Source organism: Fistularia commersonii, chromosome 30, assembly GCF_037954325.1.
Source record: "Fistularia commersonii isolate RoL2024-O1a breed Wild chromosome 30, RoL_Fcom_v1.0, whole genome shotgun sequence".
NCBI lineage: Eukaryota > Metazoa > Chordata > Actinopteri > Syngnathiformes > Fistulariidae > Fistularia > Fistularia commersonii.
The window spans coordinates 5,590,811-5,603,203 of record NC_141313.1 but is presented as its reverse complement, the minus strand read 5'-3'; the positions used below and the strand labels follow the sequence as shown (position 1 = coordinate 5,603,203).

At 43.1% G+C, this 12,393-nt stretch overlaps 1 protein-coding gene across 3 annotated transcripts in view; it reads left to right on the top strand.

Moving 5' to 3' along the window:
• The window catches only part of atxn1a (ataxin 1a), a 104,807-nt gene that overhangs the window by 85,053 nt on the left and 7,361 nt on the right, over positions 1–12,393 (top strand). For all 3 annotated transcript variants that reach the window (XM_086177684.1, XM_086177685.1, XM_086177686.1), the window contains one exon: positions 6,228–8,564. In XM_086177684.1, coding sequence (XP_086033810.1) covers positions 6,699–8,564 — 1,866 coding nt within the window. In that variant the 5' untranslated portion in view covers positions 6,228–6,698. The remainder of the gene's footprint in view (positions 1–6,227; positions 8,565–12,393) is intronic.

Here is a 12,393-nt window from a genome sequence, read left to right as displayed (position 1 = left end):
TGTGTGTGTGTGTGTGTGTGTGTGTGTGTGTGTGTGTGTTTTTGCAAGCACCAGTAGAGTGTCAGTGAATAAAGTGGCAGCCTTGTCAGAGTTCCCAGTCTGGCAAAGGTCCCTTTAATGCGCATGCATGCACACACACACACACACACACACACACACACACACACACACACACACACACACATATACACACATGCACACTCACGAATAGGAAAGGACACCCACAAATGAAAAACCACATAGATGCTAAAAAGCTACAGACGTAGCAGAGGAGGAAATAGAGAAGTAGAGAGCGTCTGAGAAGTCGAAGCCTGCAGCAACTCTGTACTTTCCAGATGAACTATATTTAGCAGTGAGATAACACATCACGTTGGACTTATCCCTTTGATCACAATTATGATTATGACCAGGCAATCGCCAACTCACACTCCCCCGAATGCAACAGACACACGCTTCCGCAATAAACCGATACCTCTGCAAACACTATCATGACACGGTGAGAAGACGAGCTACCAAAGTGCTGTGAGTCTTTTTTTTTTTTTTTTTTCACATTCCAAAACTGAAATTTCATGTGACCAAAAAAAGCAAACATTTAGGAAAGAATTCCTCTGTCTATCTCCCAACTTCATGGCCCCGAAGCACTTCCTGCAGTCTCAGTGCCATATAAGCAACGCTCCCTGTGCCAGGAACTGAACTGGTTCAGCGCAGAGATTAACAAATACTTTGACTTCTACTCCGGCACGATATTTCGGACCCTAACCTTAGCCTAATCCCGAACGAGCGTCAAACAGCTATGTGAGGATGGTGTGGAGGCGAAGCCATCAACATTACCTCAGTAGAACGCTGACATGGTATCTTCTGGAGGGCCAATGGGTCCGCTGCAAGCTCTGGTGTGATACTGGGTTGTGTTTATTGCTGATTTACTTTTGCACCGTTTATGGCCCTGGATAAGTTACAAGACACCACATTGAATTAATGGCTTTTTGTAACAGCCCATTATGTAATAACACATCAGTGCACTTTTATTCCAACTAATATTTTGTTTTCACCCACTTGCTAAAGAAAACTCTGAATACACCCCTTAATACATAACATTTTTTTTCAAAGGGCAGTTCATGATGTAATACTTCTGTAAATATTAAAAATTCTTGCAACTTTTTAGTTACTATGTAGAATAATTGTATTATTTTGTTTGTGTGACAACTTCATATAATTTGTCCACCAGAGACTGCTCGCAACAACAAACATAATTTAAGAACTATTCTTTTCCCCATTTTCTAAACTAAACATTAACAACATAACTTTTTAATGACCTTAAAGATCCAGGGATGTGCCGGGCCAAACCACATTTGATATCCGATAGTATCTCCTTCATAACATTTTGTATTAAGGCCTCTTACAAACACAGTGCTAATTAGAGTATGGTTATTATTGCATAGAGGCAGTGGAGACAAACCAAAAAAAAAAAAAGAAAAAAAAATCCAAATTCACAATAAGACTTGATTGTAGTTTAAATATCATAATTTGAGTATAATGGTATTAAACTGCCAAATAATAATCTAAACCTTATGCACTGGCTTCGTATACCCAACCATCAGTTTGTTTTAATTCATAATAAGTTTTATGAATAATACATAATCCTGTATTTGATGTAAATACAATAAATTTACTGGTATTAAAGTATTTTTTATTTAGTGTGTAAGTACTAGAACTCATCCCCCCCCCGATGTTTTGATACCAGTCTATTTCAGTTAAATAAGTCCATATATGTCACATATCTTGTGGTTGCACATCCTGCCACAACTGCCGTCTGAACCATAGTATAAGTGTGTGTGTTCAGACGATTGAGGCTGACATATGTGTGTACACACTCACACTGTTTTGACCATAGAAAGACAAAAAGACAGTGAATGAGTGAACACTTCTATTCCCCCCCCACTTCACCCTTTCCTGCTCTATCACACACGAAGACACTCACACACGCACGCACACATATACACACTGAGTTACGAGAGCTCAGACTTTGGTAAGATCATTGTGTGTGTGTGTGTGTGTGTGTGTGTGTGTGTGTGTGTGCGCGTGTGCGCGTGTGTGCGTGTGCGCGTGTGTGCGTGTGTGTGTGTGTGAGAGAGAGAGAGAGACTAAAGCACATGGAGGACAGACGGCTTGGGTTACAGGTCATCTGATAACTGCACAACACACACGCTCTCACACACGCACACACTGCAGACTCAGCAAGATTCAGGTGACATAGCTTTTCACTGACTGTGAGTTTGAGTGTCAGTTTCAGTGAAGCAATACTCTCTCTTTTGCCAATGTAGGTCAGTCCAAGAGAGCTCCCCCCCCCACCTGCCCTCCATGTTTCCCAAGGCTTTCTTTACTCTCACACCGCTTTTCTACATCTTCCCCAGCCTTCAAGCTACTCCTCATACCTGTCTTGTATCCCTCTCTCCCTGACCGTGCTTAACTGTCTGCACAGAGTTGTTTTTTTGTTAGTTCGTTTGTTTTTCAATTACCGCTTGAGTTTACTGGTAGTACAAAAGCATTTTCTCTCCTGCTTTGCCCCACATCTCAACACATACTTCCTTTCTTAATCTCACGCCAGGGTGATTACAGCAGTTTCACTTTGTTTCCTCATGGGGCTGGAATTTATTGAAATAGGATTTATGGTTTTTGTGAATGAAACTGATTGCAGAAATGATTTGCTAAAAGCAAATCAAATTGAGGAGGTGCGATACAATTACTTGAGTAACTTATGAAGTTTTTAAGTTTGAAGGATTCATTTTTATTTCTGTCTTTTATCTTGTTTTACTTATTGGTTTCCAGCCTTTTTTTTAAGTATTTTTTGCAATATTTTTTTCTTCTTGCATATTATGACTGTTGCTTCTAAAACCCAACTAATAGTTTGTGGTAATAACGCTTCAGGTAGATTCAAAGCCTCACCATCAATTTAGCACTATAAGGCACTGGAAAAAGTGATTGATCATCAGAATGTACTTGTAAACGGTTGTGTGTTGAAAATTTGAAAATGGGGAGAAAATAATTAGGACTAGATTTAAATGATTAGCGTGGTAGTTTATGCAAATGAACCACAGAACACCAACAGTCTCATTTGCCAGCAGCAGCAGCTTCGCATCACCCGGTGGATTTGTCTCAGTCCATGTGAACACATCGTACACAGCTTTACCTGTCGGTGTCTGTGCTTCGCATCGGGGGCTGCAGGACTGAGGAAAATCCAAGGCTCCTCTTCCTCCTTTACCGAAACCCATAGAAGGAGCAACTGCTTATTTCAGCCGACAGCAGCTTGCCGCTTTCTCAGAACACTAGGTTTTATTCTTGCATACATGATGCACGGGCAGCCTTTTTTTTTTTTTTTTTTTCACACCAGTTTCAACCCTTAAGCGCTTTCATTTCTAGTTCCCATAATAGAAATTGTACAAGGTGAGAATTTCTCATAATTTAAACCGGTGCATTTCGATGCTCTTACTGTAGCAGTTATTTCAACTATAGCTTAGCGGCACCGCCTTGCGCTCAGTGTAACCTTAAGATCAACATATCTCAGCGTAAAATATTTCACCTGGAATTCCCGCGAACACATGCCAACGTGATCCGTCAGGAATGATGTGATTCATTTTGAAGATAAAAGCTCTGAGGGACGGCAGCATGAACAGATCAGTAGCTGGATGTAGAGATGTTGTCAGCGTTTGATGTGACAGCTGATATGAACTGTCTGTGATCTGAGAATTCTCAAAAACATAATATTTCTCTTATCTGGATGTTTTATTTTTGGGCGAGAGCTTGTTGAACACAGGAATATTTTTGTAATCCTTCCATACCGACTGCATCGTATGACACAGCATGAGCGGCACAAGCAGCAAGGCATGGTACAGTGGAGAGACAAGCTAGAGATTTACATAGGAAATATTGAAAGAAAGAGGAAGCAGAAAACCTGGGGGAAAGAAGGAGAGAGAGAGAGATCAGTGAGAATGTAAAACACTGGATAGAGGAATGGGATCTGAAAGTGGAGTTATGAAGCAGAGGTGGTCTGGCAGGATTATCAAATGAAGAGGAGGAAGAAGAGAGGCAGCTAAAAGCAAAACAGCTTTTTTTTTTTATTTCAACGACCCCCTCCAGCCAAACGTGCCCCACCCTCCCTCTGAACACACCACGTAGTCATCCAGACCCAACTGAACAAATGCTGTCTGCAGGAGTTCACATGTGTAGCCAGTCCAACACAACATAGATGCAAATTTGCACGGTGAGGTCCGCAGGTGGCCATGCGGTTGAGTGGTCTTGGCACCGCGACATTCCTCAGATCATGGGAGTCTGCTCAAAATGCAAGATGCCTATATTCCACTGAGATTGTGTCACACACTACCATACATGCTAGCATACACACACTCGTGCAATTTATATCACTAAACAGGGCTTAGAGTATAAGCATCCAGGAGCCTCAGCAGTCTGAGGCCTGAATTCTGTCTGAAACATTAGATCTTTGTGGCTACTTAAATTGGAAAAAAAAAAATCTAAAGAATTATCTAAACAATTATAGTTCATTTCAGGCTGTCTGTCATTTTAGGTTTCTATTTCTTCAATTAATACAAGTGGTCAAACCTTTTTATTCTCTAACAATCCGCTGACTTCTTAATCTTGTTTCAGTCCATCTTCTTAGTACTTTGGCCTTGTTGGGGCAATGTCCTGCCTCATCATGGTCTTGCATCGCTTCTAAAAAACGTGAAAAAGCTGAAGGTAAAGGTGGCTCATTTGAATGCCTCACTAAGGCAGGTCAGTGTATTACTGCAGAAATGGCCTCTTTCCTCTGTTAATATTCATTGTCTAGTTAGTGCTCAGCTCACTTTTTTTTTACAAATAGGGGAAGTCTTTACACTTTGCAAATACAAGTGTCAATGTCTTTGCTTTTCTGCGCCGGCTGGTTTTTAAAAGAGTGTGTGTTCCTGTGTGGTCTTGTGTCATATGTCAAGAAAAGAACATGTGTCAGCATAATTGAATATGCTCAGGTGTCAGTGTTTGAGTAAGCAGGATTATGTGGGTGTATGTGTGGGTAGATGTATGTGCATGTGCCTGAAATGCTTTTACATTATTTATAAGATTCACACTAGGCTTTCCATCTTTTGCAGCAGGGGTGCTTCTCTAACAGATGGCACATACATATACACACACAGCGTCTCACACACACACTGAAATATATACCTTCCTGATCCCAGGGCAGTCAGGTTATGGGAGATTCAAGTTCTGCAGATGCTGGAAATGTACTGGAACTGTTCAGATTTTTAATCGGGGTGTAAAGCACCCGTAATGTCGAGCCTTAGCATTTTGTTTCAGCTGCTCTTCTGCATTCATAGTAACTGGATTTACAGAATCGACAACAGCAGATGCTGTTGTGGTTTCACAACTACATCTGTTTGCAAGCAGGTGACACATATCAAATATTACATTTAGAGTTTCGGACATTGTAATAATATTCCTTGAATTTTGCCTTCTTTTACCATATGAATAAATGAGCAGATGTTTATTTCCCCAATAGAATGCATTTTACTTTTTTTAATTATTATTCTTACCTTCTGTTGAATGGATAAACATCTGCTGTTGGGTGAGTGGGTGGGAGGTGCTTTCATCAGAAAATATTTAGTTTGCAAGCTCATTAACTTTTTGCCTTTCAGTAGAACTTTCATTCCATTCAAACACTTTCAGAGTGTGCTGTAGCTCGATTGAAAATACGCTTTTCTTCACATGGTGTGTTTTAGATTGTTCCCTTCTTCAAATTGTTTTGAACAGACTGTTGAATTGCCTAACTTCTAGAAAAGTATTTTGGTTGGCTCATGACTCTTTTCCGGCTTCGTGCCTGTTAAAAAATCTTTCCCTACATAACAACTTTGGTGTGACAAACATGTTGCTCGCAGTGTATCCACATTTAAACCACAGTCAGGGCTGAATAAGTTGTAGTCGCATAAACGTGCGTCATAACTTCATCTTGACGTTTTAATTAACGCTGAAACCATATGCTTAAATCACCCTTAGTCTGTGATCGAGACTTATCCTCACTTGTGTTTTCACAACATAGCACAGCATAAAGAAAAACATTAGAACCACCCTGACAATGTGATTTTCAGGACAACACGTCATATTGCCGTGCTCTTTCCAAACCTTCTATTTGTATTTTTGGTATGACCCCTCTTATCTGACATTTGGCATTTTCTCTTTTGCAGGATTGTGCTGTGTGTGGGCAGACTTGCAGGGCAATGATTCCGCATGAAGTGCGACGCACTCGGCCCCCTGTCGTCCTCGGCGGCAGCAGCAGGTGTGACGTCGTGACACTCTCCCCCTCCAGACTGATCTCATATTTCAGCCGCTAAAGAACCCCGGAATTGAACAGAGCATCCTACCCTCCCCTCTGACCAACCCTCCAAATCTTTGACCCCGTTTTTAATCCTATATCGCCAACTAGGTAGATACTTCTTTCTTTTTAATTTGTAAGAAAACACCTGGATAGGGAGGCAAGGCTGAGCAAGTTAAACGTTAGCTAATAAATAAGATAAAAATAAACATTAAAAGCGAGAAAAGTAGAGAGGAAATTGCAACAGAAAGCCAGCGAAGGGGGGGGGCAAGGGGTAAAGAAAAAGCAAAGTTAAAAGAAAGATAAGGCAAGTAGTAGTTGGAGGACGTGAGGCAAAATCAGCATGAAGTCCAACCAGGAACGCAGTAATGAATGTCTGCCCCCGAAGAAGAGAGAGATCCCCTCAAGCACACTGCCATCTGACAGCCGTTCACCAACCGTACCACCCGCCAGTGAAAGCCAGCGCTCAGAAAACATGGCCTGGCTTGCCAGTGTCGCGGGTGGGAACGATGGCGGTATGACTGGACATCGTAGTTCCAGTCTGTCAGATGGACCCCAGTATAAATCCCTCCCCTCCACATCGGACTCCTTGTCCTCCACCTCCTCATTGAGGCTAGTGTCATCCCTTCCCACAGTATACACTTCCCCCATGTCACAGTCTGCAGCTGGAGGAACAGTCCATTACACACAACTGCCTACCAATCTGCAGTTTATTGCCTCACCCTTCACTGCGCCATACACAGGCTACATCTCCCCTCAGCTGCTCCCCCCTCCTCCTCCACCTCCCCCTCTCTCCAACTCTTCTTCCCCGTTGGCCACACAGAGACCCTCACACACAGAAACAGCCTCTGCTCCTTCACAGGCCTCCAAACATGACCAACTGCGAGTGTCCATCGGGCACACCTCCATGCCTCCGCCTCTCACAGACCCCGCCCCCCACCATGTTCAAATATCAACCTCCCCAAGGACTGTGCCGTCACCTCATCACCACAGTGGCGCTCACCTTCCACTTCAGTCCCTTCACCCACATCATTCTTTGGGGCACGGCATGTCCCCGGTGATGGTGCAGTACACGGACGGACCCAACAGGAAAGAGGAAGGTTGCGCCAGACCCAGAGATCTTCACAATGGAGGGCTTGAAAGAGGCCGGCGGTTTGGCTCGTCCACAGAGTCCATTCTCTCGAAACCAGCGAGTAAATTACGCGATGGCCCATCTTTATCCTCATCAGCGTATGAGGCTCGCCAGCTGGTTCTACCATCAGACTACTGTACCCATGACCCCTCAGGGCTGAGAACCTCTGTCATGCTAATGCCCAACAGCCACGGGGACCACCAGCTGTTGCCACCCAGAGGTAGCCCTGAGAAGCTGACAACATCTGCCCCGACACATCTGGAGAAAGGCGGCATCATCTTGGGCAAGCCAATCAATCGCGTCCCCTCCTCTTCCAACACAACCTCCTCCTTCACCTTTCCATCCCCATTAAGTGTAGACAGTGTGAAAGCTGCTGTGAGCTCATTATCGCCCCACACAGTTATCCAGACCACGCACAACTCTACAGAGCCTCTGCCTATGGGACTCCCCTCCACCAGTATCTACCCCCAGCCACCCATAATAGGGTATATCGCAGGGGCGAGTGGGAGCCAGCATACACCGATCAGCTACCACACCAGCGTACAACAACATGTACTCATCGCAGGCGCACAACCCGTCATTATCCCAGTAAGTGGAGGTGGAGTCACCACATTGGACCCAGTAACGTCTCATGTGACTTCAGCCTCCCAAGCTGCGCCGTTTCCTTCCACACTCCCGCATACATACATTGCCGCCCCCGCCCCAAAAGGAGAAACTCTGGACAACCCCGGCGGCTCGTATCACCAGGGCTCTTCGACCTCTGTGGTCCAGGCCCAGCTCCATCTCCCCATTGTCCCCACTCCATCGGGAATGGTCCCCCCTTCAGCCGCTCCTCCCCCGTCCAGCGCCGTGAGCTCCCCTTCACTCCCGCCGTATTTCATCAAAGGCTCCATCATCCAGCTGGCCGACGGGGAGCTGAAACGCGTGGAGGACCTGAAGACGGAAGACTTCATCCAAAGTGCAGAGATCAGCAGTGAGCTGAAGATCGACTCGTCTACAGTGGAGCGAATCGAAGGGAGCCATACCTCACCCAACTTTGCTGTGGTTCAGTTCTCTGTTGGTGAGCACCGTGCACAGGTGAGCGAGCAGGAGGAATAAGTAAAAGCTGCCACTTGAGTTGAACAACATGTTAATGCATATTCCACGCTTTAAAGAAATCGTGTATTTTCATAAGTATTGTCATTTGTTTTCTCACAAGTAGTTTGGGAAAATCAATACCAATGGTATGTCAATACAATCAAAATAGAGAGCCTGTTGGCTGCAGCTTCAGTTTTATGAGGCGGTTCTGTACATTATGTTTTGTTTCAGCAGTTTGCCATATTTTTGCTCCACTAAAAGCATAACTTTTTGCTAGCTGTAGCTGGAGTTAGCAGGCTGACATGAAACTACGATTGATTTTCTTATCTGACTCTTGGCAGGGAGCGGAATGGCTATTATTCTTTTATGTCAAACCATTCTAATTAAGTTGTTAATGATCTCTATACAGTACATTTGCATTCTGTCAAGAATCCTTTCCAAGGAACTGAGCTCGTCGCAGTGCCAGACAGTCCTGTTTTTTTTTCTTTCCGAGAATGTGAAACCTTCAATTGGGTATCAGAGAGAAAAACACTGTAATATACCCTGATAAATGCATTCTTTCTGAGGTTCGCATTTTTCCCCATATTTTTTTCATTCCATATTCTTTCTTTGGCTGTCACTCCGTATAACTGAATGCTGTTGAGCTGCACCTCAAATTACTACCAGTACAACGAATCAACATCTCTCTCGATCCGATTCAATAAAAAATGAACACTCTAATCCTCACGAACGCTGGATCTAATGCGGGGCTGTCGCGTTCTTTTGCTTCACTGCAATCCCATCTCATGGGGAGACTTGAAATCACCAGCCTCCTTAAACCAGGGCCCATAATGATGACAAGTAATTAAAATTGTGTTTTAGCATCATGGAAAAAATACCAAAAGAAAGTCATTTAGGTGCCTTTGTTTTCCCCACATGTCCTCTTTCAGTCATTTTGATTATCTTCAATTTTGTTTGAGCAACAACAGCTTAAGTTAAGTCGTCAAGAACCCTTGGCTATTATGTTGAGAACTTTGTAGTGTTAGATAAAGTTATGAAAAGATCTGCAATGTTCTGTATGGTAAATGTACCGGAGATAACATGTGAAACCATCACGTGACGTCAACTCATCGCGAACAAAGGAGCGACATTTGCATACCAGAGTTTTAAAACGAATGAGTAACACCACCGCACGATGCAGGGCCGAGACATTTAAATGTGCTTTCGGTGGGATCACCCTGCATTAGTGTGATCCAGAGTAGCCTAATACATTTCCAACTGAACTCATATTCTCATCTCTTTTCACTTCAGTTGTTCTGATCGACAGGTGTTGCCCAACCTCTAAGCAAAGTCATTAAGCTCAATGTACTTGGGTGACAGTCATGTGAGGAACGTGCTCTGACTCTGAGTGGGACAGTTCAAAGAGTTGTGTGTCAGACTCAACATATCAAGGTCTTTTATTTGAAGCACTCCAGATAGGCAGGAACACGGGTGCTCTGACACGCCGCCGTCGCTCCTGCTTATATTCGCCAGGATTGCCTTGAAAATACATGATGTTCCTTTTAAAACTTCCTTGCTTTAATTGTAAGCTTTCTGCCAGAGTTAAACCCAGGATACAAGACTGGAAAGATCAAGAAGTCACACAGAACTTGTTTTTTTAAAAGTTAAATCTCTCTTAACATCGGAGACGGCGCCAACGTTTTTCCATTTTCTGTCTCGGGTTCTCTCTAGCTTCCTCAAACTCACCTGCCCGCACCCGCTGACACACGCCCACCGAGTAACTCGCATACACACATCGTTGGAGCTGTCTTTGAGGATGTGCGTTAAAGCCAGATAATCTTTTTCATCTGTCCATGCTGAGAATCTTCCACCTACACAGAGCGGATCTGGAGCCATCGCTCCCGCCCCCTGGCTGCTCTTTGATACTGTACCCCACAAAAGCTGACCATCTTTCAAAGACTTGTCTTCCTCTCTTGTTCTCCCGTAGTGGCGCTTCTTCTTCTTCTTCTTTTCTTTTTTTTTCTTTCTCCGCAAAGCGGCAGCAGCTTTGAGTCCGCACTCTCTGAGATGTCAGAAATGATATGATGAGGTAGCGAGAATGTTACACAGAGTTTGCTTTGAGAGAGCGTTTCATACTCCTTCCACCCGTATTGCTCTTGACACGGTTCTTTAACACTCACTTCCTCACTCCTCTTGTTGTCCAACTTGTCATCCTCCACACCTTTTCATCTCCATCTCCATCTCCATAACTTCCTCCTCTACAATCTTGCCCCCCCTTTTCCCTTTCCATCATCTTTCTCTCCTTGGATCTTATCCAGCACGCCTCACAAATCACTGCCCGGGCTTCCGTGCCTTCAGTTGTCGCCCTTCCATTCGGTCACACGAACAAACGCTAATGCAACACGGTGGAAATGACATCACTCCACACTTCTGAGTACAACACGCCGACATAAACACATATTGGATTTTAATTGAAACTGTCAGACATATCATTTTCGGTCCCTTTAGTTGATTGTGTTCCACTTGCTTTATTGATTTTGGTGTGATGGACCCCAATGCTTTTAGGATATTGCTTGCTTTAAATGCGTTGGGCCCCTTTTGGTCAGCGAGACATTTGATCCTTATGAAAACTGGTATGTCTTTTCTGCCAATGTGTACATATATGTATGTATTTATATATATATATATATATATATATGTGTGTGTGTATAAGTCTATGAATGGATATATATGTATGTGTATATATATATACATATATATGTATGTATGTGTGTGCATATATATCCATTTGTGCGTATATGTATGCGTGTGTTTGTGTGTGTATATATATATATATATATATATATATATATACACACACACACACACATTTATACATACTTATGTTAGGTGTTGTTGTCTTGCAAAGTAAGCACCGGGTGTCTAGAAACATTTTTCAGTAATTTATGACCTCATTGTAGTCTTCTTCAAGCCTCATTATCAGACAGCATTATCAGAGTCTGTTGTTTAATTTCTCTTGTAGGTTGACTAAGAAATAATGGATGGATTGTGGTGCCTGGGTTGATATGGGTGGAGACAGATAAAGGGTAAAGAGAGTGATCTTTGATGGGTATCTAGGGCTGACTAATCTCACACCGGATGTTTAAATTATGTCAGTGATATAAACTGTTTGGTCAATGAGGTTTCGGACCAATTTTCCTCCCTGCGATTGCAACAGTTTTGCCTTTAAATTGTTTTAATCGCTTCAGGAAGGGGTTTTCTTTCGATTTTGTCACAACTGAGCACTAGCCTGTTTATGTTGTGCAGCATAGAGCTCAGCAGCCTGCTGGTTAAGGTGCATTTCGTAAAGCTGCAACACCCTTTTCCCGATTCTTTCTCGGGCTCAGACTCCGAGCCCTTCATTCCCTTCTCTCTCACATTTTAAGAAATAAAACATATTTTGCTCGCTTGAAAAAAATGGTACTGACAACTCGGTTTGACAGACTGCCAGGCTCCAGGTTCAAAGAGAGAATGAAAATTTGACAAATGAAAATCACAGGATTGAGCATTTATTATATCTTAAGCATAGAACAGCTCTAGAAACCAGCTCCTTGTTTCATTTTCCTTCTCTAATTTAAATGTTTAAACAAGAAATGATATCAAAATATACTTTTTCAACTACATTTTAAAGCAGACCATTTACCGTTGACCCCGGCGAGCGGACTGTTTGTTTTTATCGGACTCCTTTTATTTTCTATTTCAACCATCAAGAAAGTTTTTTGGCCCATTTTCAGGCCATTCTGAGCAATTTCGTGTTCATTTAAAAGAAAATCATGCGTTACTAATGGTCAATTACTTCCCGTACGATGTG